The 25,063-nt window shown below is 39.5% G+C and overlaps 1 protein-coding gene across 1 annotated transcript in view; it reads right to left on the bottom strand.

The window, feature by feature from the left end:
- Window positions 1-25,063, bottom strand: part of LOC115223533 (solute carrier family 17 member 9) — a 31,338-nt gene that overhangs the window by 4,114 nt on the left and 2,161 nt on the right. Inside the window, exons 2-9 of the mRNA XM_029794166.2 lie at window positions 16,952-17,078; window positions 13,319-13,538; window positions 11,519-11,618; window positions 9,154-9,227; window positions 7,638-7,809; window positions 4,936-5,032; window positions 2,167-2,254; window positions 1,518-1,552 (exon numbers count right to left, since the gene is read on the bottom strand). Coding sequence (XP_029650026.1) covers window positions 1,518-1,552; window positions 2,167-2,254; window positions 4,936-5,032; window positions 7,638-7,809; window positions 9,154-9,227; window positions 11,519-11,618; window positions 13,319-13,538; window positions 16,952-17,078 — 913 coding nt within the window. The remainder of the gene's footprint in view (window positions 1-1,517; window positions 1,553-2,166; window positions 2,255-4,935; window positions 5,033-7,637; window positions 7,810-9,153; window positions 9,228-11,518; window positions 11,619-13,318; window positions 13,539-16,951; window positions 17,079-25,063) is intronic.

The following is a 25,063-nucleotide window of genomic DNA, read 5'->3' as shown; positions in this document are numbered from 1 at the left end:
GCTTTTGCCAAACACCCCTACACAAATAATTAGCTTATGGTAATCAAATGCTCATATGCCGCTCATTAACTCACTCCTTCCAGCAAATCGACATTACCTGTACAGGTGTCAAAGTGGTCACAGAACAATGCAAAATGAAGCATTTTGCTCAAGAAACACAACACATCACCCAGGAATTGAAACCACAATCTCACAATTGTGAGTGCAACATCCTAACCACCAGGCCATGTGCTGTACATTAAATATTAATTCACTACTTACATACCTGCAATCCACTGAGTGGATCCCTCCTGCCAGCAAATTACAAAGAGCAAAGCTCTACCCACCCAATCCTGATGTAATTACTTTTGCAGATAAAGGTGAACGGACGGATCCTACGAGCGGTGGAAAACTTCACCTACCTGGGCAGCACTCTCTCCTGCAATGCCAACATAGATGCTGAAATCATCAACAGAATCTCCAAGGCAAGCAGCGCGTTTGGGAGACTGCGAAAGAAAGTCTGGGAGCGGAGAGGAATCAGCCTCAACACCAAGCTGAAAGTCTACCGGGCAGTCGTGCTTACCACCCTACTATACGGCTGCGAGACGCGGACTGCTTACCGAAGGCACGAGCGCCAGATAAACCACTTCCACCTCAGGACAAAGTCCCAGACACGGAAGTTCTTAAGCAGGCAGATCTTCCTAGCACCATCACGATCATGCGCAAGGCCCAGCTGAGATGGGCAGGCCACGTCTCCCGCATGTCCGACACTAGCATCCCAAAACAGCTCTTCTACGGTGAACTCAGCCTGGGCAAATGCAAAGTCGGAGGGCAGAACAAGCATTTCAAGGACAGCCTCAAAGTCTCTCTCAAGGACTTCTCCATCGGCACTTGGGAGACACTTGCTGCCGACCGCTCAACCTGGCGCAGCGCAATCACCACAGGAGCAAAGACAGCTGAGGAGAGACAGATTCAGTCAGCAGAACAGAAACGCCAGATGCGGAAAGCCAGAGCCACCTGCACCAATAGCACAGCCCCTACCCACTTCTGCCCCACCTGTGGGAGGGGCTTTCTTGCCCGGATAGGCCTCACCAGCCACCTCCGGTCTCATAGCAGCAATTCCACCAAATGATGTCAATGGTCATCTTCGAACCAGAAGGACGAACATTATTATTATACTTTTGCAGACGACCAAACACCCTTCTCCATGTTGCAAGGAAAGAAGCATGCAACTCGGACATCGTCCTTTCCACCCTGTCTCCCTTGCAGCAGCACCGAACCCATTGTCACTTCTGTTTGGATTATTACAGGATTGGTCATGATTTAACAATGTTTTATGGAAGAATAACTTCAAGGTATTTATTACTGCCAATTCAAGGAAATGGCTGTTTTCTGTGGAAATATTCGACCAGGTAGTGTTGTATGTCACAATTTCAAATAAACACTATGAACTGAAGGTAGACAAATGAGAAAAAGGGAAACATTTCTAGTTTCATTGCAGTTTAGCTGTTTGGAATATAAGTATTGCTTCAACTTACCTCCATAAATTTTCTGACAAATGTCACAGTGTAACCTGATGTGCGACAGAATAGAAAGAATATAAGATCAATAATCACAAAAGACATCTAATAATACATTTATAAATATTTTAACAGTTCATTTAGCCAAGTACTTTAATACATAAGATATGTATATCAGTATAGTAAAGTTTAAACTCTCTATGTTGGGGAACTATAGCAGTCAAGGGTGGTTACAGATGACAGTGTGGATGGAACACAGTAGAGATAGAATCAAGGTTAACTGTACCTCTGTTGCTAGAACACAACAGAGGTCCTGAGGTACTGTCTGCAATTGTAAGCAGCTTCAACACTGTGGGATTATTTGTTTTGTTAAAAGGAATGTCTACCTGTGTGTCCACCCAGGGAAGTGAGATTTAACTTTCATCAATCTTTAATCATTTAGTAATACAATGAAATATTAAGCCCAATTTTTCCAGTTTTTAAGTTTTAATGCATGGTTATTTTCATTCCTTCCTTGGGGAGTAGGGGGGGGGGCGATGGTAAATGAAGAACATGCAAGATTTATTTTTAATGCAGATTGGTTTCATACTAAATGATAATGAAAAGTTGATGAGGAGTCAAACGAGAATTCTTTAAGTTTTTTCTTTTTGACAAAAGCAAAACTTACCTTTGCATATCATGACATCTGCTAACCAACCACTGAATATGGAGCTTGGAATGGTCACTACCCATGGGACCACATTAAATACCCACCCCTAGAACAAAAACAAACAAAAAAAATACATGAATTTAAAAAAAGTTTCAATGCAAACATTAAGTAAGAGACTCAATAACATCATTGCAGAAGAGGAGGAGGAGGAGGCTGAAGGTTGGTTGTCTGTTGCAGGTGGCTTGTATCATGATTTTGCTGGGTGTCGTTGTGGCCTGTGTAGTTGTGAGAGCAGACAAAGTCTCTCTCTTGGCTGACCCACTCTTGACCCTGCAGGAAGTGACAACTGGAGAGAGAGAGAGAGAGAAAGAGAGATGGTGGTGGTGGTGGTGGGGTCTGTACTAAAAGTTGACTGCTGTTCATTTTTAGGTGAGGTTGGCCTTGGCCGGTACTTAAACAGTGCTGCTGCTTGACAGGTGGGCCAAGAGAACCATGTCGTTCATTGAGCACTCTCCTTCCGGATGGTTTGAAGGCTTACACCACCAGACAGGCAGTCGTGGGCTCTGGCAGCTGGAACTGAAACTAACATGACTCTGTTGGAAGGTAGGTCTACAGAGGGTGTGGGCCAAAACCACGCACCCTTCCCCTCCAGCTGAAGCTTAGATTGTGTCACGTAACAGCTGGTTGGTGCTGGCTGCAGGAGTCTACTGGCAAGTATTTAAAGGGACAAATGTCAGCGGGCAAATGACCAATGACCATCGAAGAAACCAAAGAACAAAAATCCAAAGAAAAAAGAAAAAAAAAACACACTCAACACCAGAGCTGAAGACACCTTTGAAAGTGGTGGTGGTGCATCAGGTCGAAAACGGTAGAGGAGTAGGGGCCGAAACTGGGTGTAGTTCCTTCTGAGGATGTCCTTAGCCATTGGATCCTATAAAGGAGCTGTTGAGGCAGCGATCCATGAAACGTGGTTGGAATTCCTTCCTGAGCAGTCTGGAGCAAGGTGAAATGAAGTGGCTCGCTCAAGGACACACATATACTGCCTGGCCCAGGAATTGAACCTACAACCGTCCAACAGTGAGCCCAACACCTCTAACCTCAAGGCCACATACCATCACTAACAGGAGAATAAAGAACTGACCATGATACTCTCCTCATCATCATCATCGTTGTTTAACGTCCGCTTTCCATGCTGGCATGGGTTGGACGGTTTGACTGAGTGGTCCTTCAGTTTTTGTAAGTCCTGTAAAAGAACTTGGAAGGTTGGGCCTCCAACCAGGCCTTTCCTGATACCCTTAAAGCCGGGAACTTTTCAGCCCCACCCCCTCATATAACCAGTCTGGAAAGTCAGTAAACTGGTCAGACATGTACAACGAAAACAAGATCACTTGGTGAGTCAAATGAAAAAAGAACTAGGAGTGGCTGTGTGGTAAGTAGCTTGTTTACCAACCACATGGTTCCAGGTTCAGTCTCACTGCGTGGCACCTTGGGCAAGTGTCTTCTACTATAGCCTCGGGCCGACCAATGCCTTGTGAGTGGATTTGGTAGACGGAAACTGAAAGAAGCCTGTCGTATATATGTATATATATGTGTGTGTTTATCCCCCTAGCATTACATCCCCGTCACTTAGCAGTTCGGCAAAAAGAGACCGATAGAATAAGTACTGGGCTTACAAAGAATAAGTCCCGGGGTCGATTTGCTCGACTAAAGGCGGTGCTTCAGCATGGCCGCAGTCAAATGACTGAAACAAGTAAAAGAGTAAAAGAGTTATGAACATTGGAGAGAGAGAGAGAGAGAGAGAGCGAGAGAGAGAGAGAGAGAGAGAGAGAGAGAGAGAGAAGAGAGAGAGAGAGAGAGAGAGAGAGAGAGAGAGAGAGAGGAGTGTTGTTATTAGATGAGCTTTTTCAATGGAAGAGAAGTGTTAATCCCTGCAGCAATAAGCAGACAAAAGAAGGGTCTTTTGGAATGTTTTGGATGATAAGGATCCACCGAGGACTGTGAGGAAGTGTTGGCTGTCAATATCCACAGGAGGAAAGAAAATGGAGGATAAAAAAATCATACAAAAAATATTTTAGTAGACCTTCCACTTTTTGAGAAAACATCATCATCATCATCATAAATTAAGGCCCAGTTTCCATGCTGGGATGAGTTGGATGGTTTGACAGGATCCAGTGAGCTCCAATGTCTTCTTTGACATGGTTCCTACAGCTGGATGCCTTTCCTAATGCCCACCACTTTACAAAGTGTTTACTGGGTGCCAACAGTACTAGTGAGGTTGCCAAGTAATTTGCAAGGCAAGGAAGAACAAGAAAAGGGGTACAGGTGTGTAGAGGGTGGCTTTGTGCCAGGTGTTGAGAGGTGAAGGTATAATAGAGGAAGAGAAGATATACGGCTACCCTACTTTGTATAGGGGTGGGTGAAGGGAGAGAGTAGCTGTGAAGAAGACAGTGGTGACCGGGTGCCAGAGCGGATCGGGAGGGGACCGGAGAGGTAGGAGATGGAATTTAGTAATTAGTGGTGGACTAAAGTTGGTGTGGAAGCAATGGAATTTTAACAGAGGCAGGAGAGGAAGAGACTGGGTAGAAATGGAGAAAATCATGAGAGACGATGCCATTGGTAGCAATCCCATAATCCATCTGGAAAGCACTCACTGACCCACAGGATCCACTACTTCTCCAACCCATCTGGAAGCAGACCACTTCTGAGAAACATTTTGACAACGGCAAATTGTGAGAAATCACTGAAGCAAAATACTGAATAAAATGGAAATTGGATTGAATCTTTTACCTTTGCTGAAGGAAAACTTTCATGGAAATATGTTGGCATCCAAGATAAGAGTACAAAGAATGCATTATTTTGACAAAAGTGACCAACAATAAGGGACCTGAAAAAGAACAAAAAGACAAAAAAAATAATACTAAAAATGACACTAATGAACAAAAAAAGAAAACATTTTGTACACCAAGAATGAATGTAGCTAATTCTAATAGTATTTTTGTTGCAAGGTTTGTGGTATTTCTCTATCAAGTCAGCTGTGGGGTCCCATGCTATTCAATTTATAAAGACTCGAAAGTAGGATCAAAATGGCAATCCAGTAGATTAAAATACAGCTTGGTTTAATTTTCTCTGCTTCAAAGATGCCTCTCTCTCTCTCTTAAATGTTGGGGGCCTCAACCTTTGGCGGCATTATCCTAATATTTATCACTTAATGCACCAAGATTTTCCAGCAAAAGTGAGAGTCCAATAAACAAATGTTTTGATGACACATTGTCCCTCGTTCCTTGCAAAAGCTCATCAAAGTCACTTCTTATTTTCGGAATAGTTTGCAGCGTTGTGGTTTGCACAGACACTTTTCAAACTTTTATCGTGCAGCTTCTTCATCAAATCTCTCCTCTCTCAACTGAATCTCTGATCTGAATGGCCACAAACATGCCTTAACTTTGGCATCACTGATTCAAGGAAACTTAATTTGAAGCTGTTTGCAGTTTTAGTTAAGTTTTTCATAACCCCAAACTCAGTCTGCAAAGAAGGAAGAAATAGTTTCTCAGAGTCAAGAAGGGATCTCTCCAAAACCCTTTTCTTGCCAGGAAGAATTCAAATAGAATTTGGCAAATCCTTCTGAATGTAGCCATCAAGCTTATCCCCTACACTCCTTCTCATTTAAAGAAAAAAAACCAAAAAACTACTGTACATGGTGTGAAATAGATGCAGTTATAACAAAACTTCTCAAATATTCCATTTAATTTCATGGTGTCTTTCATGTGCGATAGTTACAAAAAGGAATTTATTTCCATAATTAAGAAAAAGCTGACTTTAGAGGAATCAATGAACCACCGCCATTCATCCACATTATGTTTAGAAGCAAGAGGTACCAGGAACTGACCTGGTTTGCTTCCCCAAAAGTGATTGCAGAAAATCAACAGAGCCTCTAGACTCTTGTAGGGAAAAAGTGGTCTTAAGAATTGCTAAAACCCAGACGGTTTATGGCCCTGTAAGGCTCTCAACAGCATGGAAAGCAACAAATGCAGTAAACTGTTACCGGAAACCATTTGTGAAGGAAACCGAAATAGGCGCAGGAGTGGCTGTGTGGTAAGTAGCTTGCTTACAAACTACATGGTTCTGGGTTAATTCCCACAGCGTGGCATCTTGGGCAAGTGTCTTCTGCTATAGCCCCGGGCCAACCAATGCCTTGTGAGTGGATTTGGTAGACGGAAACTGAAAGAAGCCTGTCGTATATATGTATATATATATATGTGTGTGTGTATATGTTTGTGTCTCTGTGTTTGTCCCCCTAGCATTGCTTGACAACCGATGCTGGTGTGTTTACGTTCCCGTCACTTTGCGGTTCGGCAAAAGAGACCGATAGAATAAGTACTGGGCTTACAAAGAATAAGTCCCGGGGTCGATTTGCTCAACTAAAGGCGGTGCTCCAGCATGGCCGCAGTCAAATGACTGAAACAAGTAAAAGAGTAAAGAGAGTAAGAGTGGAAGATGGTTATTGTTTTTACAGGAGAGCATGAGAGAGAGAGAGAGAGAGAGAGAGAGAGAGAGAGATTAAGGAGCTGTAAACCTTGGTTAGACATCAAGAAATAAGCAATAAATGAATGGTTCCCCTCCTCACAGCAATGTTTGACCCTTCAGCATTCAGATTATTCTTCTGTCAAACGCATTCCTTATTTATTCACATTGCTCTGAATCAATGAAGAATAATCTGATGGCTTTGAGATTTCAATGATGTGATTGGTCGTTTTGAGAATGATACTGTAGGGTAGGTGTGAGAGGCCTGACCTGGCCAGTCTAAATGCTAAAGGGTTAATACAGAGATTAATTCAATGAAATACTTCAAATATATCGACAGAAATGTCATCAACAGATATCTGAAGGTGCAATATTTGCAGTGATGCACTTAAGCAGCTGCAATGAAGTGATATCATTTCAGCAGGTAAAATGCATAAGCAGCAAGAGCGCTTTCGGCTGTTCATCAAAATGTCCCAGCATTAAATAAGTTGTGTTGAGCCCCTACTTATCTCATATCAGATATGTGCCTGTCATAACCATGGCAACTCTGAACACTGCCATATACATATCTTATGCATGTGTGTGTGTGTGCGCAAAGTAAAATGGGTTTCCAATGCAATGTTCTATGGTGTGAAGATTAAAGGACTGAGGTGATCCAGATTTGATTGCTAGCTTCACTTTTAAAATAATAATAAAAAGAAAATAAATCTGTGGATTACAAATTCATAATAAAACTCTCGGGTCATTGGATTGCAGGATTTCTTCTGGCTCTTTATGTTGTGAGTTCAACTCCCACTAAGGTCAACTTTGCCTTTCATCCTTTCAGAATCGATAACAAAGTATCGGTCAAGTACTGAGGTTGATGTAATCCTCTGAATTACCATCCTTTAAAATAGAGGGTTTTATATTAAAACTGGAAGCAGTTATTCGTTAACCCCCATCAATTAAGACTGAAAATGAAGTAGACTTACCAAAATGCTAGTTTAGTGGACAATGTTAACCATGGGACAGAGGTATAGTCTTTGGGTACTGTCTTTCCTGGGGCAACGACATTATCAGCTAAGGAGACAACCACATATTTATCCTGTTCTCTTGAAATGAGGCAATACCGCAACAGAAGCAGCCAGATGATGCCACATGTTCCTGGTAAGAAGAGAAGAAACAGACACTCACGATATACCAATCAAATCAGATAAACAGACCAAACCCGGATTGTTCCTGGGACAAAAAGAGTCTGAAGAATAGAAAGACATTTATCTATTGCACATGGAAGTTGCCACTCCAAAACTTGCAGCCTTTTATTGTCAGAGGAATATAGGTGTGTCTATAAGAACCCAACAACACTTAACTTCAATACTTCTTGATACTAGAGAGAATGTCTGTTGTAAGACTAAAGATCTCTCTCTACCCTGCAGCACTAAATCCCTCCATTCTCAAGTCATCAGGCTCCCTCACATTCAAACTCTTTATTTCACTATCTTTTTTCTTTTCAAATTGCAAACGCACACAATTCAATACAAACTTTAATTTTTTTCCCTGTACACCATTCCAAGGAACTACACCAAGGAACAATCAATATTTATGTTGGCAACATCCAACACTTCTAATATCCTCTGGAATGATGTCTGGTTCAGTTCTACAATCTTACGAAGTGAAGTAGAAGAGAACACATCTCCACGGCAGGCAACTTTTTCATCAATTTTTAATAAGTTCCAATAAAATAATTTTAATTATTCAAGTAAAACAAAAATGACTGCATTTCATCTTCATTCCGTTACAGCTAGGGAAAGAAAGCTCCGATTAAACAGTCTCAATTATTATTAGTAATATTATTATTATTAGTAGTAATCTCAGATGATTAAAGACTGGGTCTTTGGATTAATATAGCTATATTAAATCTTTCTGAACTGTTATTTGACTGAAGTTAAAGCCTTGTAGTGTAAAACAGAATTTGTTTATTATTTTGATATAGAGGAGACATTTTAAGGGAGAAGTGTGAATCAGTTTCGTCCAAGCCAACTTGAGACTTTATTTCTAATGGGAAAGTATTAAAAATATGATTGAAATAGCATCTTATTGGATAATACAATTCTATGATTATCTCAAACAATAAAATATTTATCAGATTATAAAACAAAATACATGCAGTTTGGGAAAACTAAATTTTAATCAAGCACAACGCCATAATTAAAGTAAAAAAAATCTATGGCTTTGTTTAAATCACAGAAATAAATAAATCTCACCAGAACCAGTTGAATTTTGTCAAATGCCAAATTCCAAGGGACAAATTATTGCTTTCGGTCTTTTATGAAGACAATATAATATAAATGTTCAGAATAGTTTAAATAATTACCAAACTCTGATCATTTTTTTAATTTATGTCTATAAAGTCGATATTTTGATCAGAGTTATTAGAAGCAAGAAATCTCAACATTGCCAAGTTCTTTTAGAAAGTTGAGTTTATCTCCAATAATAATGTTTACTCACCTGTAAAATAGAATGCACTGTGCCAGCCATAATTGTCTAAAAGAAGGGATCCTAGGCTGCCAGTGAACAGAGTACTAGAAGCAAAGGAGGAAATTTCAAATGTTAGAGATGTCAGCAAAATTGTAGAAATTGGAATAAAATTCAAGTGGTTTGTTTGCGAGTGAAAAGAAAGGAACTTCTTTCACTGATGCAGATGTTAGGATCAAACCTTCACAAAAATAATTTATAAGAAACTTTATAAGAAAGACTGGAAAAGCTCCAAGGGAAAAACTGCATCTTGTACCTGTTTCTGAGCATTTTTTTCTTTCGTAATATGATACATCGTCATTGGATTGAAGATGCTTATTCTACACCTGATCACTCTTGTGTGTCATCATCCTCATCATTTAATGTTCACTTTTTTGTGCTTGCATGGGTCAGACGGATTTTGTTGAAGCAGATGGCCTACAGCTGGATGCCCTTCCAGTTGCCAACATTCATCTGCTTCCAAGCAAGTTAAAACCTCCCCACGGCCAGAAAAAACGTTGCTGGTGTAACAGTGATGCTCATTTACAACCATCACATGGTGTCTAAACAAGGGTATACATAAACACACATGCACACACACTTCCAGTTTCTGTCTACCAAACATATTCATAAGGCTTTGGTTGGCCTGGGGCCATAATAGAAGACACTTGCTCAAGGGGTTGCACAATGGGACTGAACCCAAAGCTACATGGCTGGGTAGCAAACTTATCAACTACTGAACCATGCCTGTACCCTTGTATCCCAATAGTTGACTCTGGTTCCCTAACAAACCCCAGTTACTCATCTACTACTGATTGCAATGGTCAATCATCGTTTTTCATCCATGTGCTATCTACTCCATATTTTGTTGAAGACATAACTTAATCCAAGGTTGTCTTGTACATTATATCCTTAAAAACAAAAACTGGCTTTACAGCTTCTCTTAATTGCTTTTATGTTTTTCACTAACATTACAACAGGTGATGACTTAGAACCACCTAAAGCACTTTGAATAAAACTTGAATAAAAGCACAGGTGTGGCTATGTGGTAAGTAGCTTGCTTGCCAACCACATGGTTCCAGATTCAGTCCCACTGCGTGGCCCCTTGGGCAAGTGTCTTCTACTATAGCCTCGGGCCGACCAAAGCCTTGCGAGTGGATTTGGGAGACAGAAACTGAAAGAAGCCCACCATGTATGTGTGTGTGTGTGAGAGTCTGTCTTCCCACCATCACTTGACAACTGATGCTGGTGTGTTTACGTCCCTGTCACTTAGCGGTTCGGCAAAAGAGACCGATAAAATAAGTAGTAGGCTTACAAAGAATAAGTCCTGGGGTCTATTTGTTTGACTAAAAGGCGGTGCTCCAGCATGGCCGCATTCAAATGACTGAAACAAAAGAATGAAAGTCCCTGCGTTGGGGTTTTAAATGTTTGAATGTGGCTTTTCACAGTTTGTTCGACCCTTTCAGTTGAGTCCTTTGATGCACGACTGTGAGTGTCCATTGCTTTTAGTGCAACCAGTTGAGGTCCATCATCTGACAGAAAGGCCTGAGACACTCCAAAAACAAGAGAAGACCACAGTCAACTTGCTTTTCAATCAGGACAGATAAATACTTCATTCCATGTTGAATATAAATCCACATTAGACTCATAATCTCTCTCTCTCTCTTTCTCTGCCTGCATGTGTGTGTGTGTGTGTGTGTGTGTTACAAGCTAGTTGTTAAGGGAGTCAGGTTTGGCATAACAGGTATTTCACAGAAGGGGTTGGATCAAAGATGTTATCACAATCAGGCAAGGGGAAAACAATGGGATGGGGGGAAAAGGGAATAATTTAAGAAGGGACAAGTATTCGGCGAAGAGGTTCAGAGAAGTGGAGCTCATTAAAATAATGCTAGAAAGGAGAAATGGAATAAATTTACAACAAAGTGGTAGAATAATCAACGCTGGAGTGGGAGACATTTTCTTTGACCAAAAATAAATATGTATGGGGGGTGGGGGTGGAATGTACTAAATCGGTTGTTTAAACATTAGGATAGAAAATATTCTTACATAGTTAGTGGTTGTCCATTTTCTGGAGATAAAGAAAAAAAAAAAAAATTCAGCCATTGTGAATGAGTCATGGCAATATGAAGAATGTGGAATCCCATTGAGGATTGGCTGAGGTGAGTTTAGTTGTGTGCTGTGAGTTTGTGTCCATGGGTTGTATAGTATCTGCTATGATCTTGGTGGTGTTAGAGAGTATAAGACTGAGATCCCTGTACATTGGCATCCCATGTAGTATCAGGTGGTAACATGTGGGCACAGTTTAGGACTGACATGCTTTCTATACAAGAGGAGAGGTGAACAATTTGGAATGACTTACCCTAAATAAGAACCAGATGATATGAAGCTATATGTTAACGAACGCTCTTGCTCAATCACTTTCCTTGATATGATGCTGGTGAAGCTGGGGTAGTGAAAACCTTAAGAACAAAGGAAAAAGTACAGAAATATAAACACACACATATACATACATACAAGCATATATACAAATAACTATATATATCAACATCATCATCATTTATTTAATGTCATTGTCCATGCTGGCATGGGTTGGACGGTTTGACCAGGGCTGGTAAACTGAGGGGCTGTCATAGACTCCGGCCTGATTTGGCATGGTTTTCTATGGCTGAATGCCCTTCCTAAATCAACCACTCCAAGAGTGTAATGGGTGCTTTCACGTGCCACTGGCACAGGTGCCAGTTGCGTGACCCCAGTGTCCGCCATGGCTATGATTTCACTTGGCTTGATGGGTCTTCTTCTGAAGCATGGCATATTGCCAAAGGTCTCGGTCATTTGTCATTGCCTCCATCAGGCCCAATGCCCGAAACTGATATAAACATAAATAAATATATAAACGTATATAGAAACCCATAAGCTACAGAAGGTGTATAGAAGGAAGGGTTTTTGAGCAGGTCTCGGTTGTGTGCTCAAGCGAGTGTCTTTGTGCATGAATATGTTTCATTATAAATAACCTAGAAAAGTTGGTATAGAAATCAACAAAATTAGATTCTTTATTCATTAACGAAGAGCCAGTGATGAGACGAGCCCAAAATGTAGATACCAATATCAGTCTCAACATTTGTTTATCCATCCTTTGTAGAAGATCAGCAGCTGTTTGATTAGTTATCTTTGGCCGATGCCAGTGCTGCCCAACTGGCACATAAAACACACCCACTACATTCTCAGAGTGGTTGGCATTAGGAAGGGCATCCAGCTGTAGAAATCTTGCCAAATCAGATTGGATCTGGTTCAGCCTCCCGACCTGCCAGTCTTCAGTCAAACCATCCAACCCATGCCAGCATGGAAAGTGGATGTTAAACAATGATGACGATGATGATGGTATAGTAGTAATCACAGGGTAGTCATATATTAGTAATTATAGATTATATACTATTATATACTAGTAATGATGGATCAGTCTATGTAAAACATGGAATATTGCTAATGAAGAGCCACATTGTCATAGCAAGACTCAGACTATATTTCAGTGATTTCATTTTATGGCATGTCTGCTTTGAGATTGTAGCATAAATATCTCTAGAGAAGACATAGAACACCTCCAGGTAGGCAGGTATGGCAGCTAAGATTTCTAATGGTAGCGGGGGGGGGGGGAGTCAGAAGTGACCTTAGTGAAATTGCTACAGTTCAGAACTTGAATCAGACAAGAGACCAAGTGATTCAGCAGTTCAATGGGAAGTGTAGAGCTCTCAACTGTAGTTGCTATTTAAGAACATGAGTCATATTCAGCAAACTAATAAAAAAATAATAATAAAGAAAGGTCAATTTTACAGTAGCTTGAGTCTGTTGAAGGAGCTTGTAAGAATGACTGCTTAATTCCAGTAGTTCATGGAATCAAGTAGAAAAGATTATTTCCAGTAACAATCCCAAATTTGCTGGCAGCAGCTAAGTGAACTGAGGTGAATAAAATTAAATGGACAACCAAAATAGACGGAGAGATTGCTCTGAGCTGACGAGTTGTCAATCGGTCAGCTGAGTGATATCTTGCCTCTTCTTTGATTCAATACTTTGACAGGATTATTAGCTCAAAATACATGAATTATTGATGGATAAAGAGAAAAAATTCAAACAACAGTTATAATAAGATAGGAAATATTCTTACCTTGAAAGATTCCCAATAAAACCCGTGATAAGACTAAAATATTAAGTGTGACTTGTTTATCTTTACTGATATATACAAGTTGTGGGGTCCAAAATGTTATTATTGACCAAAATGCTGCAGCCATGGGCACAACAATCTCACCGCCAACTCTGTCACTGAGATAACCTCCAATGAACTGGGTCATGGTATAACCCCAGAAAAAGGAGGATAAAACTGTTCCCTGAAAAGAATTACAAAAGAAACCATGAAAATAAAACATAATATTGTATGTTATTGAGGATTATAACAATGTCATCGATTTTGCTACAAAATCTATTTTCAGTGAAGAAGAGAGGGTGGTGGTGGTGGTGGTGGTGGTGGCCAAACTGACCAGGATGGTACAACTGGTGTTTTAGCTCGAATGCTTGCAAATTGATGATGAAGGCAGGGACCATGTAAACTTAGAGGAAGTTGGAAAGAATTATGGTTGTGGAAAGGAGTTTAGTTTGGAAAAGAGGAAGAAAGGGATGAGCATCAAGTGATACATTATTAGAGAGGTCAAGAGACAGAGGTCAAGAGGTCAAGAGAGAGTATGCAGAATGTAGGTCAAGCAACTGTTCTTTTGTTCTTTCAAAGTCTGATATTTATTCTATTGGTCGTTTAACCAAGAAGCTAAGTTACAGGGGACATAAACAAACCAACATCAGTTTTCCAGAGATGTAAAACAATTACAAAGATACACACCCACACACAAATACATCCTGATGTCACGGTGTCAGCCAGACCATTGGATCTCACTATACACCACTCGTCACAATGTACTTCACATTATTTTAGCTTTTGGTGATGCCACTCCGCTTGATGGGCAGGCCAACATTCCCACTGAACAGAAGGCCACCGATCCATGGTAGGGTGACCCATTGACAGCCGAGTGGACTGGAGCAGTGTGAAATGAAGTGCTTTGCCCAAGAATACAATGCACTGCCAGGTCTGGGGATTGAAACAATGATCTCGTGGTCATCAGTTCAACACCCTAACCACTAACCCCCATACCTTTGCACACACACACACACACACACGGTACAGACAGGGTTGTGTGGTCAAGAAGTTTGCTCTTTTGCAAACCACATAGTTTTGTGTTCCGTCCCACTGCACAACACTTTGCTCAAGTGTCTCCTACTGTAACTTCCAATGGGACCAATACCTTGTAAATGAATTTAGTATATCTAAATAGTTCAGTTCATTAGGGACCCAGATTCCAAAACCATTGCAAAGCCATAAAGTGGGTCCTTTATGAACTGAAGCTTTTAATAAACATCGTACTGGACCAAAGTGCATCAAAGGAAATCTTTCATGTAAGATTATATCTAATATATTAAGTCATAAAAGGTATCATATTTAAACTAGGGGGACATAAAAGGGAAAACTGATAAGGTGATATCTGTAGGATTAAATATTCATAAATATCGACACCAGCGATTCTCAACTGGGGTTCCTTATGATCCTTGCAGGTCCACAGAAGATTTTGTTGTTAAAATTTATCTCCAATAAATTGCTTATAATTCTGAAAAACACTAAATATTTTAACAAATTTTTAATACAATTTCTAATAATATTTAATTATCAAAATATGACAGGAATTTTTTAATCATCAAATGGCTATGGAAGCCCAGTAGGGTGAAATAGGAACCAAAGGGTTCCACCGGAAAAAACGGTTGAGTACCACTGCTCTGTAGCCTGTCCCTTCAGATTTTAAATGTTCTGTATTATGTACAAGTCACACTATCTTATATTGGATTTTAACTGAAAAAACTGGGGTGCAACTTATACACGAGGTAAAGCTAAAACTATGAAAGGAAAAAGATTTTGTACCAAGATTTAACACTAAATTAGGAGCGAGGTGCAGTTATACATGTATGAATATGGTACTATGCATACAATAGACATTTTCTCTGAACAGACTTGAGTCCATCATAGAATTAAGTAATCCATTATGATTGGGACCAGACACACTATTGGAATACTATAAAATAATTTCTACAGTGTTAACACAAAACTACCTTTCATTCTTACTCTCTCCTCTTCTCCCCTTTTGTCACCATTCAACTATGGTTGTAGTTGAATAATATTCTTAAGGCCACAATTTACTCACAAGCAGCATCTTCAGAGCTAGCTTTGTCACTAATTCAATTCTTAACCAAATTGAAAACTTAACGTTTTTGAAGAGGATTGGTCCTTAGCTACATTTTGGCTTTAAAAAATTGAGATTTGTTCCAACAACACCAAAGTTTATATCAAAATTTGTACCGATGTTATAGGAGAGTAAATAACACCACCAATCAAGTTTAGATCTAAATAACTTTTTTTTAATTTTAAAAGCAAAATATATTTATCTTGGCTTCAATGCTAGAAGAAAGCATGAAGAATTTCATAGTTTTGGTCTCATGCAACAAAAATTTGAATAAAAAAAGTTGAGGTAAAATATGAAAAAAATATAAAGGCAAAACATTAGATTTAAGTATAATTAACTTTTTTATTTTAAAAACAAACTATATTTTAATTAAGCTTAAATGATAGAGCTCAATTCGAGGAGTTTCATGGTATCAGTCTCATGCAATGAAGTTTTAAAAGAAAAAAGTTATGAGTGTTTGTTTCTCAAATTTGTGGGTGATAATATAGTTCTATACTTTTTTATGAATATAGGTCTATAAGGGGACCTTTAATATATGTCACTGGCATCATTGAGGTGAGGAAAAAATTGTCGACACCACTAATTTGCAATTAGTTTAATTACATCATCTGTATTAATTAATGCAATTATAACATGTAAACACAGTCCAGTAATATCTGAGACAAGAAAGAAGTTTTAAAAGAAAAAAAGTTATGAGTGTTTGTGTCTCAAACTTGAAGGTGATAATATAGTTCTATACCTTTTTATGAATATAGGTCTATAAGGGGACTTTTAATAGCCATGAGGAAGAAAATGGGGGACTGGTTTCGGGTTCTGCATCTGCTGACATCAATATATGTCACTGGTATCATTGAGGTAATTTTCAATAAGGTAAAATCTTAAATTATTAATTAGCATAATAGCATAACCTGGAAAAAAACATGGATTTTACTGTGAATTTGTTGTTATAGGTAGATTATATTGTAATATATAACTAATTTTTGTATCATTCTATTTATTGTACTAATTATGTACTACTATTATTTTTTATAACCTATTTTCAAATTTCTAATAATTAATTAATAATTAAAAAAATGTTTTTAAAGTACAAAAAATATTTTGAGTAATTTTAATTTTTAATAGAAGTAACAAGTAATAACAAATAGAAGTAATAACTTGTAAAAAATGTTTAGTTTTAATAAAAGCTAATATTTTCTAAATCTAAATATTTTATTAAAAATTTTATCCTTAGATGCAATATTTTAAGTAAAAATGTTCTTGTCCTGTACTTTTCCAGGTTTATAATCTTAAGAATATTATTTCTCTTGCATGTGTAAGTGGACCCCATGCATACCGGGTCCTTTCCACCCAGACTTTCTGACTAAGGGAAATAACTCTGGAAGCCTTCATCCAACTGACTTTTAGGAAAATTTCAGTCAATAACTAACATCGAAATTAAACGATACTGAAAAATTTATACTTACTGATTCGGTTTTATTCCATTTGAACTCTTTGGCCAATGATACGACACACAGTGGCATTACAGTACGGCAGGCATATAACATGGCACCCCCACAAAACAGCCCACAGCCCCATTGGCGTTTCTCTTGTCTGTCAAAACAAAGCAAAACAAAAAAAAAATTAATTTAAGGAGAGTGAGAATGTATGTATACACACACACTCACCCACCATATATTATATACATATTTCTTTATATATACCACTATTATTATTTAACATCCACTTAAATATGCTTGTAAGAGTCAAACGCAGATTTTCTACAACCAAATGCCTTTCCTGTCTCTAACCTTCACCTGGCCCCAAGTAAGGTAATATCTCCCCACGGCCAGACATGCTTGTGCAGAATATTGGAAATGAGTGACACTGCTTACACAACAGGGACAATCATGTCAAGACAGGGGTGGGGTCACAAACATACATATATATGAACACACACATACACACACATGATGGACTTCTTTCAGTTTCTGTCTACCAAATTCAGTAACAAAGCTTTGGTCTGTTTGAGTCTTGTAACGATAAAAATTTGTTGTTATAATTGCATGTTGTAGGATGTGAAAGATGGACAATGCATGAAGTTTTAAGGAAATATTTATTTACCGTTACATTACAAATACCTTGCCTCGACGGGTAGGTTATGATAAATCCAAAAGCATGCGAAGTAAAGTTTGTGTTTGTGTCTTCTTCATTGTTTAGTAGTTATTGCAGAGAGAGATAGAATGATGTTGTAAGAGAACAGAATTAGAGCTAGTGAGAGTTGTAGGGTGTGGGACGTTGTCTCACAGTTGCTGATAGTAAACTTCATTTCTCCTTCTGACCAAGGTTCTAGTTGGTCAGGCAGACTTCGTTGTCACCAAAGTGACTAACTGGTTGAGTCGTCACCATGTGACTGGGCTCGTTGAGTCATCACCAATTGATTTTTGCTTGGGGTGTTTAGAAGGTTAGATATATCATTGAGAACAATAGATTTAGTTGGTGGTCTTGTTATCTCTATTCTAGCTTTTGGTGAAGTAGAAGAGGTTAGAAAGGCGAAGAGGTGAAGACATTATTTCTTGTAATGATGTGGCTTGGGGTTCACTCCCAATGCATGGCACCATGGCCAAGTATCTTCTCCTATAATTCTGGGCCAACCAAAGCCTTGTAAGTGGATTTGCTAGATGGAAACTGAAAGAAGCCTGTGATGTGCATGTGTGTGTGTGTGTATGTATATATGTATGTGTATGTGCATGTGTGTGTTGCTGAGTGCTAGTTGTAAATGGGTGTCAATGTCATATGAGTGATGTCCTTCGTTTGCAATCTTCTGTGAGGCCATTCCTGGTTATTCTGTTGTTTGTGTTCAAGAGACAAAATGAAATATTACCTTATTTGAAAACAGATGAATGTTGGCAACAGAAAGAGCATCCAGTCACAGAAACTCTGCCTCAGTGTGACCCATGCAAGCATGAGAAAATGGATGTTAAAACAATGATAATGATGAAAGCTACAAGAGTGTCCCCACTTCACACATCAAAAGGTGGAGGAGCTGCTCACACCTAAACATTACAGATTGACTTTAAAGAAAGGAAACCCATACCCACCCACTTTTGGAATATCACAAGAATGTGGCGCATCCTTCCTATCTTGTTTCCTCCTCCTTCTGCAGCAGTTGCTGCTCCCCTCAACTAGCTGCATCACACCACCACAACCTAAACTCACCTTTCTCAATAATACCAGTAATTTATGAAACGCCAAATCTACAAGAAGTCTGCTTACTGACATCACACAGTAGTTGTGTTGTTTTTGTTTTTGAGAACTTCAGTGACAGTAAAGTTGTTATCCTCGAAACAAGCAAATTCTTCAACAACTGCTGGAATGAGAATCTTCCAGCAAAGTTATCTGCCAATGGTAGACATTCGCTCACCAGTTGACTACAACCATTAACGAACAAATGCAGTTCTCCTCTCTGTCTTCTCTTGTATTGTTACGACAGGTGAAATTCTGCTATAATCAAACTGATCAAATATAATAAAAAATTGTTACAACGAGATCACCAAAACCAAATCTTGATCTTTGTGCTACAAATATGCAAACTTCAATAGTTGAATGGTCAGTGTTGGGTCACTCATATCACAGCTAAATCTCTCAGTGACACATTCATTCCCTCCATTTATCTAGTTTTTCCCTGTGGCTAAGGAGAAACACATCAATGATTCCAAACACATTTCCCTCTAATAACTTTCTGCATTGTTTTATTCCCTCCGCCCCACTTCAGATACAATAAATTGTATTTATAAGGGGTCAAGTGTAGTTGTGTGGTTGAGAAGCTTGTGGTCTGGGGTTCAGTCCCTCTGCATGGCATCTTGGGCAAGCTCCTTCAGCTACATCTCTGGGGAGACCAAAGCCTTGACAGTCAATCTGGCTGACAGAAACTGAAAGAAGCCCATTGTGTGTGTGTTTGTATAGCCTATGTTTCGACATCAAGTGATGGTTGTATGACAGCATCACTGTCATACAAGCGATGTTGTTTGTTTCCAGGTTTTCATGAAAAAACATGTCTGACCATGAGGCTTGGAAACAGGTGAGAGTAAGTAACAAAATCCGTCTGACCCATGCAAGCATGACAATGTGGCTGTTAAACAATGATGATGATGATGATGATGACAGTTAATCCCTTTAATACTTAATAATGATAACCTCATTTCGATATTTTCTACTAACAATTCTAGATGTAAAGAAAAAGAACTTTTTCCATTCTAAACCACGTCTTTGGGTGAATAAGAATGATTCTTAACACAATTCCCCACTGAATCAAGTTCACACAACCGTTAATTAGGTAAACTTGTTCGTTACCATAATTACACATTATTATGACTCATTTACAGTCATTAAATGTCAAATTAATAAAATGTATAACCAACTTTTATTCTTAATTTCCTCAAAAATGTGTTCATATTTGTTATAACAAAAGAAACGTATTTAATACTAAGGAAAATGTTTCGAAAAAATTATTTAAAAATAGAAATGAATGTTAGTGTGACAACGGCTGGAAATATATAACTAAGAAAACTTATATACACACACACACACATATATATATATATATATATATAATATATATATATATATATATATATATATATATATAATATATATATATATATGAGAGAGAGAAAGAGAGAGAGAGAAAGAGAGATTTAAACACATCAAATGTGTCACTTGAGTGGTTTCTTGTCTAAACAAACAGATAAACAGACAGATCAGTTCAGATCAGAGACAGCAACAAGCAGATGACTCACAAGCTGGCACAGAGGGGATGGTTTGATGGTTAAAGAATGGGTTTTGAAAAACAAGTCTACAGGTAATATTATGTTACAGAAAACATTTATCTAAAACTAAAATAAAGGTAAATGACTTTCCAGTAAGAGGATTAGAAAAGAAATTTAGCATTTCCAAAAGCTGGACTTTAAAATTTCATCATTGATATCAATAGAAGGGCAGGGAGCTGGCAGAATCGTTAGCATGCCGGGCGAAATGCTTAGCAGTATTTCTGCTGCTACATTCCGAGTTCAAATTCCACCGAGGTCGACTTTGCCTTTCATCCTTTTGGGGTCGATTAAATAAGTACCAGTTATGCACTGGGCTCGATGTGATCGATTTAATCCCTTTGTCTGTCCTTGTTTGTCCCCTCTATGTTTAGCCCCCTGTGGACAATAAAGAAATAGACATCAATACTCATATTTTGCAAGAAATATAAATAGAGGCCCCTAATTGTGGATCTCTGATTAACTTAACTGAAACAGTTACAAATCAAAACAATTATTCAAATGTGAACATCATCATCACAATCATCATCGTTTAATGTCTGCTTTCCATTCTGGCATGGGTTGGATGGTTTGACTGAAACTGGTAAGCCGGAGAGCTGCACCAGGTTCCAGTCTGATTTGGGATGGTTTCTATGGCTGGATGCCCTTCCTAATGCCAACCACTTTACAGAGTGTAACGGGTGCTTTTTAGGTGCCACCAGCATGGGTGCCATTTGCATGACACCAGCCACGACTATGATTTCACTCGGCTTGACAAGTTTTCTCTTGCATCGCATCTTGCCAAAGAACTTGTTCACTGTTGCTGGAAATTAAACGCAACAGTATAGGGGAGTATAATGGTTTCAAATGTTGGCACAATAATTTGTGTGTGGGGGGTGTAAGTCGATAACATCAACCCCAGTATGCAACTGGTACTTATTTTATTGATCCTGAAAGGATGAAAGGCAAAGTCAACCTCAGAATGTAAAGATGGATGAAATACTTTTGTCTGGCATGCTAATGGTGTACAGGGCAGTCATTATTCCAACCCTCCTTTACGCATCTGAAACCTGGACCCCGTATAGTCACCACCTGAAAACGCTCGAGAAATTTCACCAACGCTGTCTTCGGAAGATCCTTAACATCAGCTGGGAAGACAGAAGAACTAATGTCAGCGTGCTACAAGAAGCAAAAATGACCAGCATTGAAGCCTATGTCATCAAAGGCCAACTAAGATGGAGTGGCCACGTGGTTAGAATGACTGACGAACGACTTCCCAAACAGATCTTCTACTCCCAACTCAAAGACGGCAAGTGTACAAAAGGAGGCCAGAAGAAACGCTACAAGGACTCCCTGAAAACGAACCTCAAAAAGTGTGACATCGACTTCACTAACTGGGAGGAAACGGCAAAAAACAGACCACTCTGGAAAACCACCATCCATGAGGGAACGGCGACTTTCGAGTCGAAAAGGTCTGCAGAGCTGAAGGAGAAAAGACGACGATGGAAGGAGCGCCAACAACAACCACGTGCGACTCTCCCTTCCGGCACTAGATGTCCGCACTGTGACCGATCTTTTCAAGCAAGAATTGGTCTTATCGGTCACCTGCGGACTCACCAGTAAATTTGCACGAAGACCATCATCCTCGACCTTGAGGGATTGCCATCATCAATGGTTCTGCCAGCTTTCTGCTCCCTGGTGGTAACATATTGAGGTATATCAGCCGACGTATAATGATAGAAGCTTGTTGATGTTTTTTTAGAGGAAGTGTGGGAGAGAAAGAGAAAGACTGGGAAATGAACAGGTGAATTAAAAACATTACCTGGCAACAAAGAAAAACAACTAAAGAGGTGACTTCACACTGTATGTGAAGAGCTGTATTCCTCAAATTAATCAACCTGTTGCCATGGCAATCAAGACATTGTGCTAGTTATGTGGTTATCATCTCAGGTTAGCTTTGAAGGTTGATAAAGGTCCAAAATATATCGAATCTTTAGAGCAATGGATAAAAAGTCTTCCTGGGTTTACTTCTGTCTCAATCTGATGTGATTTTGAATTTCTCTAGAGTCACCTTACTCTTATCAGTCAACCACATGGTCCTCTACTTGACCTTGTAGATATAACAGCCAAATCTCCTCAAATCACACTACTAGCTTTAACAATAAAGGCACAATAGATAATATAGACATACAAAAAGGTGGGATGGTCATAGCTGGAAAGCCTCTGATCACAGTTCTACACATAGGTCTACTTAAAGCTCATCTTAGGGTCAACACGATGCTACAGAATATAGAGGAAAGGAAACTGAATGAAGAATGTACAGCATATCATCCTCCTCCTCCTCCTCATCACCATCATTGCTTTAATGATGCTGATGCATGGGTCAGACTGGACTCAGTGAGGCAGGTTTTCTACAGCTGGATGCTCTTCCTGTTGCCAACCCTGACCCATTTGCAAGCAGTCCAGACAGCTTTTTCATGGAAGACTGCACCAAAAAATTATTTCTATGATGGTGTTGTCTATTTACAACTGTCATCTGATGTCAAGACACAAACACACACAAATCCACAAAACATTTCAATTCAGTTTCTGTTTACCAAATTCGCTCACAAAATTTTGCTTTGGCCCAGGGCTATAAATTGAAAATACTTGCACAAGGGGCCACACAGTGGGACTAAATCAAAACCTTTGTAACCCACAGGGCTGCAAAACAAACTCCTTTCGCTACACAGTTTCTTTTATTTGTTTCAGTCATTTGACTGCGGCCATGCTGGAGCACTGCCTTTAGTCGAGCAAATTGACTCCAAGACTTATTCTTTGTAAACCTAGTACTTATTCTATTGGTCTCTCTTGCCGAACCGTAAGTGACAAGGACATAAACACACCAGCATCGGTTGTCAAGTGATGTTGGGGGAACAAACACAGACACACAAACATATACATATATACGACAGGCTTCTTTCAGTTTCCGTCTGCCAAATCCACTCACAAGGCAGTGGTCGGTCTGAGGCTATAGTAGAAGACAATTGCCCAAGGTGTCATGCAGTGGGACTGAACCATGAACCATGTGGTTGTTAAGCAAGCTACTTACCACACAGCCACTCCAGTGCCCTGTCTGTGTCTTATTCCAATATCAATATTTTTCATCTCTTTCTCATTTATTAAATCAACATTGGTGTAAAGCTGGTAAGCCATAACAGACTAGACATCACTTTATATGAAAGATAAACCCTAATCTGGACCCCTTACAAAAACAGAAGCTAAAAGGAAAAAAGGGAGAGAAAGAAGTACAGATAAAGGATAGTTACAGGTTGTTGTTGTTAAATATTTTTCTATCCTCCATAAACTGGACGGATCTTGTTTATCCCATTAACAGCTTTTATAGCCTTTTTAAAATATCTTCTCTCTTAGAATGGTAATTTTCAAGTCATCATCATCATCATCGTTTAACGTCCGTTTTCCGCGCTAGCACAGGTTGGACGGTTCGACCGGGGTCTGGGAAGCCAGGGGCTGCACCAGGCTCCAGTCGGATCTTGCAGTGTTCCTACAGCTGGATGCCCTTCCTAACGCCAACCACTCTGTGAGTATAGTGGGTGCCTTTTACGTGCCACCAGCACAGGTGCCAGGTGAGGCTGGTAAACAGCCATGATCGGTTGGTGATTTTTACATGTCACCAACACAGACGCCAGCCAGGCGGTGCTGGCATCAGCCATATTCAGATGGTACTTTTTATGTGCCACCAGCACGGGTATCTTAACTACAATTTCCACTTGATTTTTATTTTGATGTTGATATACGACTCAATAGGTCTCCTCAGGCACAGCGGATCACCCTACAATCTAAGGTTAGCACAGCAGGCCGTCCTGTGAACCATGAATTCACTTCATTTGTTAGGTTTTCGCAGTCACAGCATATCTCAGAGGTCTTGGTCTTTCATTTCCTCTGTGAGGCCCAACGTTCCACCGGCATGGGTATCACAACTACAATATCCATTTGATTTTTATTTTGATGTTGATGTACTTGACTCAATAGGTCCCCTCAAGCACAGCAGGTCGCCCTATGATCCAAGGTAAGCACAGCAGGCCGTCCTGTGAACCATGAATTCACTTCATTTGTCGGCTCTTCGAAGTCACAGTGTATCTCCAGAGGTCTCAGTCTTTTGTCATGGCCTCTGTGAGGCCCAAGGTATGAAGGTCATGCTTGACCACCTCATCCCATGTCTTCCTGGGTCTACTTCTATCCCGAATTCTTTCAACAGTTTGGGTGTGGCACTTCTTCACCCATCTCTCCTCATCCATCCATAGTACATGACCATGCCAATGCAAACGTCTCTCCTGCACGCCACATCTGATGCTTCTTATGTCCAACATTTCTCTCAGGGCACTTACACTCTGTCATGCATGGACACTGACATTTCACATCCAGCGGATCATGCTAGCTTCATTTGGAGAATATTCTCAATATTTTAAAAATACAACCTCTTTTCCTTAATTGAAATAATTCCATGTTCAATAAACAATCAGTAATTAGAAAACCTTTTTACTAAAGCATTTCTTTGGTAGAATCTAAAGATGCGATTCCACCCTCCCTCCCTCCACACACACACCCTGCATCAAATATTGTAAAATCATGATGTATCTGAACCTCCTCCTCCCCACCTCTTCGGACTCCCCTGTCTAAACGAAACCCATCTGCACAAACGACCCACTTGTTTTAACAGCTTTACTTCTTTTGAATTTTCTGTTGCTATATTTTTGGTTATTTTGAAGGATTTTAGTTGTTCCAGATATATGG

The sequence above is a fragment of the Octopus sinensis genome, linkage group LG23, assembly GCF_006345805.1.
Source record: "Octopus sinensis linkage group LG23, ASM634580v1, whole genome shotgun sequence".
Taxonomy (NCBI): Eukaryota; Metazoa; Mollusca; class Cephalopoda; order Octopoda; family Octopodidae; genus Octopus; species Octopus sinensis.
The sequence above is the reverse complement of the archived record's forward strand: the minus strand, read 5'-3'. Positions and strand labels throughout refer to the sequence as shown.